The sequence below is a fragment of the Rhagoletis zephyria genome, unplaced genomic scaffold (assembly GCF_001687245.7).
Source record: "Rhagoletis zephyria isolate East Lansing unplaced genomic scaffold, Rhagoletis_zephyria_1.1 Rzeph_scaffold_09730, whole genome shotgun sequence".
NCBI lineage: Eukaryota > Metazoa > Arthropoda > Insecta > Diptera > Tephritidae > Rhagoletis > Rhagoletis zephyria.
In genome coordinates this window covers 9,458-16,486 of record NW_016166808.1, presented here as the reverse complement: position 1 = coordinate 16,486, position 7,029 = coordinate 9,458, and the positions used below count along the sequence as shown (strand labels likewise).

General features: G+C 39.1%; 1 protein-coding gene across 1 annotated transcript; it reads right to left on the bottom strand.

Moving 5' to 3' along the window:
- Positions 1-221: 221 nt before the first annotated feature.
- LOC108375991 (odorant receptor 59a-like) lies at positions 222-4,964 on the bottom strand. The gene is made up of 2 exons (XM_017632153.1): positions 4,204-4,964; positions 222-797 (listed from the first exon to the last, which is right to left on the bottom strand). Exons 1-2 carry the CDS (start codon positions 4,962-4,964, stop codon positions 383-385), a joined length of 1,176 nt encoding a protein of 391 aa, XP_017487642.1. The 3' UTR covers positions 222-382.
- Positions 4,965-7,029: the final 2,065 nt, after the last annotated feature.

Here is a 7,029-nt window from a genome sequence, read left to right as displayed (position 1 = left end):
ATTTTATTCTTTAGCCTTTTATTTGCAAGTTTTTGTTAAATTAATACCATGTGCATACACTCGAGAAGCACTTGTTTCAGCCAAAACCATTTCCGTTGTTCCATTTCCGTTGCACCATTTCCGTGTGCAGTTCCCGTTGAATTTGCCAATTTACTCCCAACCAACCAACCGTCGCTAAAGAAGTTTCACTTCAATTAACGTTATGAACGTCGTTTGTTTGCAATCTGATGTACTAGTATATTTGTTCGAAACAAATTTCTAAATGCTTCTACTCTAATTTAAAGGTGCTCAAAATAGGAATCAATATTCATAGACAACACGTACGCGTGTGCATATGCAAAAAATTTGTTTGTTTTTTTTCGCCAGTTATTTCCATGCCGTCTCATTCATTCATCTTCATTATAACGGCCAACAAGGAGTAAGCTCCCTTACAGGTCGAAACGAACGTATCCAAATGAATGCGTACAATGCCACCAGCCATTGCCGTGTGTTGCTTCAGCGAACGCTCACAGAAGAGTATCATATGTTTGCGAAATTTCTGTGTCTGCTCCACCCAATTGCTCGAATACATTTCGATGTGTAGCTTCTCGAAAAGTAATTGAAAGTCAGTGCCATAGTAACAGGTGGGAAATATTTGCAATGGCATCGAAAGGAAATATGTAAAATAATATAAACGGTCGAATGGTGCATCGACGAAAAAGAACAATGCAGCCATGGCCAGACAGATGTTGAATGCTGTAACTGTGAATTGCAGAAACATCGGCAGCGAGATGATATTTTGAATAACATTCAGCATGCTGGAAGTGAAAAGTGAAAAAGTTTGAATTGAATTAAAAATAACAAGGAAAAACAAGAACAAAATATTTAAATCCTCTATAAAACTGGAATGTTGGATCAAGCATCAATATTTAAGCATATTTTCTTTAACGAAATCAACGGGACGAGTGTGGAGTCAATGCTCTTATAAAGGGATTATCTTTTTCTCTTAAATTACTATTTATTATTCAGAGGATGGAGCTGGCCACCTAGTTACCGCGACAAGCGATCTATTGTAGCAGATATCTATATTTCTAACATATTCCCAAAACTCGTCAAAATATTTGAAGATTAAATCTAACGATAATATTTTGCATCGCGGGTGAGTTCCAGGTGAGGATGTACAAATGGAGTTGGGTCAGGCCTATAACGTGAAATAAGCAGTCAGCAGTCCAAAAAGTTGTCGAGAGCAAAAAAATAAATAGATCTTCTGAGATTGAAGGCAACATGAGTTTTGCCCACCTGCATCCCTTTCATGCCTTTCAGTCATTGCTGAACGAAGTATTCATCCAGTTTCTCAGTTTCTGAGGGTGCTTTCGATGGCGAAAGTGGGTAGTGCTATAACTGGTTGCGGATCGAGGATTGACTGGTCTAAGCCAACTGTGTCCAAATGCTCAGATGTCTCATTACCAGGTACTCCGGAGTGCCCTGACACCCAGACTAAAGCAACCTCGTTATGGTTACCAGCATAATTTGGTCGAAACTTGTATTGCCAATATAGTTTGGAAAGAAGGAAGTTAGATAGAGGGCTAGCCAATGTCTTAAGTGCAGCTTGGCTGTCACTGCAGACACATAAACTCCTTCTCATCCACCTATATTCCACCATGTAGTCCATGGCTTTGAGGATCGCAATTACTTCAGCATGGAAGACCGAAGCATATGCCCCAAGAGAAAAGTTCAGCTAATCCCCCATTCACTTCGAAAAAGATCCCAAATCTTGAGCCAGAGTCAATTTTGGAGCCATCAGAGGATTTTCTACAATGTATGGTTCCGGAGTCAGTGCTGGAACATTATAGAATCACTTCAGCAAAGGTAATGGTGGCGTACTATCCTGTAGAATTGAAAAGACAAAAGTGCTCAAATCTCTGCTGCCAGCAACTTCCGCCGCGCCCCACTCAGTGTTATACCAACATCCGATTCTTTTTAGTCTACTCGTGGCTTTCAAGGTTTCCCCACGTAGGAAGACAAAAAGTGACGGTAAGCGCAGCAGTGTGTCAGAGCACCACACACCACTCAAAAAACTAAAGTTAAATAAAGAGGGTATCAAGCAACCATTTTGGGTATTTATTATCGAAACCAGATAAATTTTCGTGGACCCCCGACGTAGACCCCGTCGAGTCTCCCGTGGGTCTCTGGAGGTCTTCCTGGACTACTTTGGGAATCACTGTTGTATACCATGGAACCATGCTCCAATAGCACAGTCGATTCCGGAGTCATCAATACACCAGATATGGTTATCTTTTCAACGCGTTTGTCATTCTTTGTCCTACTAAAGCTAAAAAAGGTTTCGTAGTTGTATATGAATCTATACCTCAGAAGACAGGGACCCACAAAGCTTATGCACAGGCCTTCATTCTATGACGTTGACAATGAATGGATGCATATCTTCAAGCGCCTCGAAAGCCGCCTTTGATATATAAATTAGAAAAAGTGTTATCCAATAGCAGTCGCCCCTCGGAAGGCAATGCTAAAAAGCTTTTTACTAAACCCATTTTCCGTTCGTAAGCGGCGTAAAATTGTAAGTGCATTTTCTTTATAACATTAGGACCAACATCACAATTTTGAATAGAAGCGCAGCCAAACATTTAACAAAGGTGTAAGTGCCAAAATAACGTTATTAAGTATTATATTATTTCGTTGAAGAACGCAGAAGCTTGCATCCTTCCTCTTACTTTCCCCGAAGAAAATACTTATTCTACCATAGTCACCTTAGGGTTGACGTTCAACCCGTTCTGACTGCACCATGTAATAACTATGTATGTTCAGCGCAATCTGCAGAGGTTGAAATGTCCTCTCTTAAATCATAGCTATAATTAGACTGACAATATCATTCGATTAGGCCTGAATGCTGAAAGTCTTGTCACTCAGAAGGCAGAGTAGTTCGCTTTCTGCGAGAGACCACAATTGCGAATAGATCCTGCCTCCTGTGGACATTTTTTTCATTACCGAAAAACTAACTCTTTCCGTTCGAAGAGTTCAAGTAATGGTTTTGGATTTTAGGACGCTTATCATCAAGTGGGTACGTAGGAACGTATTTTGCTATATCTACTATAGGGAGATCCGCATAGTCAAAATCATTTACGTCCAGAAAGGAACCGATGGTCGTATCTATGCGAACTACGAACTACGAACCTTGGCCTCAGATTTTGGTAGAAATTATCTTAGGCCGGTAGGTGGATAGGACTTTAGTTTGTCGTATGAGTTCCTCTCTACTTTGTAAAGATCACTATGCATAGCATACTTTCAATAGCGATATAAGAAAAGGTAAAGCCGATATCCTTAGCTGCTAGTTGCCTTTTTTGTAATGTAAATAAAAAAAGGCAAGGAACTCCTTGTTCCTTTTGAAAATTAGCCCATGGGTGGGGGGGCTCGTTGATATATACGGTTTATTTTATTCTTCATCGAACTTGCCTCTAGCGACTTACCAATTCTCTGCACACAGTTTTTTCATACCAATCTTCGCGTAAATGGATAGAAATTCTAACTTAGAATTGTGCTCAGTGGTTAGTTAACAAGAAAGTGTACCTTGGCTAGCAAGGAAACCCATGTGCGGAACCCCAGCTACAGCTGTACCTACATATAGCCAATCTTAAACGGTAAAAAATTAACTCCATTAGAATAAAATTTGCATGCTACCCTAAAATAATCAATTTGTAATGCATTTTGATAATTTTCTCTAAGCAAGGAAAATATACGTCCACGCATGCTGTACAGTATCCAAAGGAGCATGGAATTATTCCCTTTTGTTGGACCATAAATTTTGTTTTTAACATACGATGTCATTAGTAGAAAACTTTCGTCCTAACTGTCCACAGCATGCATGGGGAAACTTTTTTCGAATCGTAATTTGATTTTGAGATCACGGCATTCGCTGCTTCGTTAATTTAAATTGTATTGGGGAGCGAATAGCTGTAATTTTCTCGATTTCCGAATGCCGTAAATCAGGCTCACGTTCTTATTTAACACTGGAGTCCTATGTTTGAGCAAAGTAACTCCTCAGGAATCAGGTCAGTATTAATAGTAGCATTTAACAATGACTCAAGTCAAGCTTACCCTACCGCGATATTAAATTGCACCCTATCATGACTTGACATGTGTATGTATGTGTGTTAAACATATTAGTTACATCAATTCACCTGAAACCACATTCCCAACAAAGAAACTCACTTGTAAAGCTGCTCCTGATCTTTGATGCAACGAAACAATTCCTCTTCATTCTCATCCAAACTCCGATTTGCGTAGCCAATTTGTGAAACTCTAATACCCAGCAATTTGATATGCGCCGACAGCAGCACCAATGTCATAGTCGGGAAGCAATCGTTTACGAAATTTTGCAGCAACTGAAATGAGATGCCAACAATTTGATATAAATGCGCCGCATAGAACTTTAAATCGGATGCACGCCAATCGAACGGAAACCATGCCGGATACAACAAATTATGCTCATTACGAAAAATAAACCTCAACTCTGCCGTCACGCCGACTAGCGTGTAAATGCTGAGGAACCCGACGATAATGTGGCGTATTTCCTTGCGCAACTGCGCAAGGTAGCGACGTTCACGTGAGCTGTTGACACGTTCATCCAGTGCTGCCATTATGGCTTCCAATTCACGTAAACGCTCCATTTTCGTAGCGTAAATGATGAATTTCATGCTGCAGGCCACACAGGTGACACATACCGCAAGATTCTGGATGTTGGCTGAGGCATTGGTGTTACTGAAGAGAGCCATGGCAAGATGCAGCGGATAACAGAAGGTGACAAGCAGATGCAGCAGAACTGAATAGCCAAAATAATAGGCATTCGAGGTGGGTGCGATAATGCCGAGAACTTTGAAGCACGTCCAGTGAAGTTTGAAAAATGAGCGGGTATCAAGCGCAGCTGGTAAAGGCAGCACTAATGGCGACGGCAACGGTGAGTGCACTGACATTTTACGTACACACGAAGCTAGAGGAAAGCGTTTGTTGTTTTGTGGATTTTCGCGGAATTTCTGGTGTTTTATATGCGGAAATGTGTGTGGTAATATTCTTGAAAAACAAACTGGTATGAGTGGAGAGTTGTTAAATGTTGGCGTAAAGGTGCCGATGCAAAGTGTGTCATTTATTTGATTTTGTTATTATAAATTCTGCTGGTCATGTGTGTTTTCACATCGCATATTTTTTTAATTTTTGATAATTGATTTTAAATGCTTTGAATTGCTTAAGTGGTTTAATGTTTGCAATCACTTCCCGCTTTTAGTGAAGGCTGTGAAAAAAAGAATGTTGATGTGGATACCTGGCCAAAGCGACATTATATACGGTGACCAGGGCTTCTCATTTCGGAGGATATTTCTGTCCTCCTGTGCTCCTAAGCTGTGAGAATGCCTCAAACTGTCATCATTTTTCTTAAAAAGGCAAAAAACGGATTTAACGGATTTTTAACACATCACTTTCGTATTTTTCTTTCTCATTCGTATAGAAAGAAAAAGATGGCTACACTGTGACTGCAATATGCACGAAAAACCAGACTTGGCCGGTTTTGAATGAATGAAAAAATAAATCGATTCAGCGGTGACTGTTTATCCGTCCGTCCGTCCGTCTGTGTACACGATAACTCGCGTAAAAATTTAGATATTTTTAAAAATTTTGGTATGTGTACTTCTTTTAAGCGTAGGACCAAGAGTATTGAAAATGGGAAAATTGGACGATAACCACGCCTACCTCCCATATAACGGTAGTTTTCAGAAATACGAAAACTGCGATATTTTAGAAACTGCTGAAGCTTATTCACTCAAAATTGATATTTCCAATGATTTTTAGACGAAAAATAAGCAAATTATAAATTTTTGGAAAATGGCCATAGCCACGCCCACTTATGATTACATGTGTATATCTTGGTACACGCTGCACCCCAAACCTAGCACGGTTGTTGGCCTTAGTACAACATATCAAATGGATGGAAAGTTTTTATATCGGACAATAACCACGCCCGCATCCCATATAACGGTAATTTGGAAAAAAACGAGATCTTCGATAAATCAGTAAATATTAAAGCTAATTTATTCAAAATTGATACTTGCAACAATTCTTTACCATGAAATACGTTTATAACAAAATTTTTAAAAATGGGCGTGGCACCGCACACTTATGTATCTCGGCAACCGTTCGAGCAATTTATACCAAACTCGCAATGATTATTGGGTTTGCCACATAAAAGCAAAGCGCTAAAAATTATTGAAATCAGAGTAAAATTACACCCACTTTTTATATAACGGTAAGTTTCAGAAATGCTTGAAACATCGATATTTCGAAACTTATGGACGCTAATTTACACAAAATTGATACTAACAACATTTCGTTGAAAAGAAGTAATATTATTATGGAGTTTTGGAAAATGGGCGTGAACTATACAATTGAAGATTTTTGAAATAGGGATAAAACCACCCCTGCTTACCATGTAGCGGTCGGTTTAGGAAAGGCGAAAAAAACTATATTTAATAAGTGCGGCTCCACTCGAACTTAGACTTTTTTACTTGTTCTCCTATAAATCCCTAATTATGATTGAGTCTCATGATTGATTTTATTTGTGAGTAGAAAACACAAAATAATTTTGATCGGTTTTACTATGCAAATACTCCTCTGTGCGACCCATTTCGAAATAAGAAATGCGGGTCTAATTATTTATTATTATGTTATGGGGGTGGCTGAAAAACTGTTTAACACCCCAATGTATATATACATATTTACCTATTGAAATAACAACAAAAAAAAATTGGAAGAAACATTCTTTCCTGATTTAAACGAGGTTGTGAAACTTTTATTTGCTGGCTTATGACATTCCTAAAGGCCAGTGAAGCCCTCTCCTAATCAATCATAGCATATTTCTTCTGACATCAGTCCTTTTTACATTCAGCACACCTTCACACTCATAAATGTAAGAGCCTGTTCTTAAATAGCGCAATTCACGCTCAATAAGATGCAAGCACACTGCGTAGGCAGCAATAGCAATACTACCCC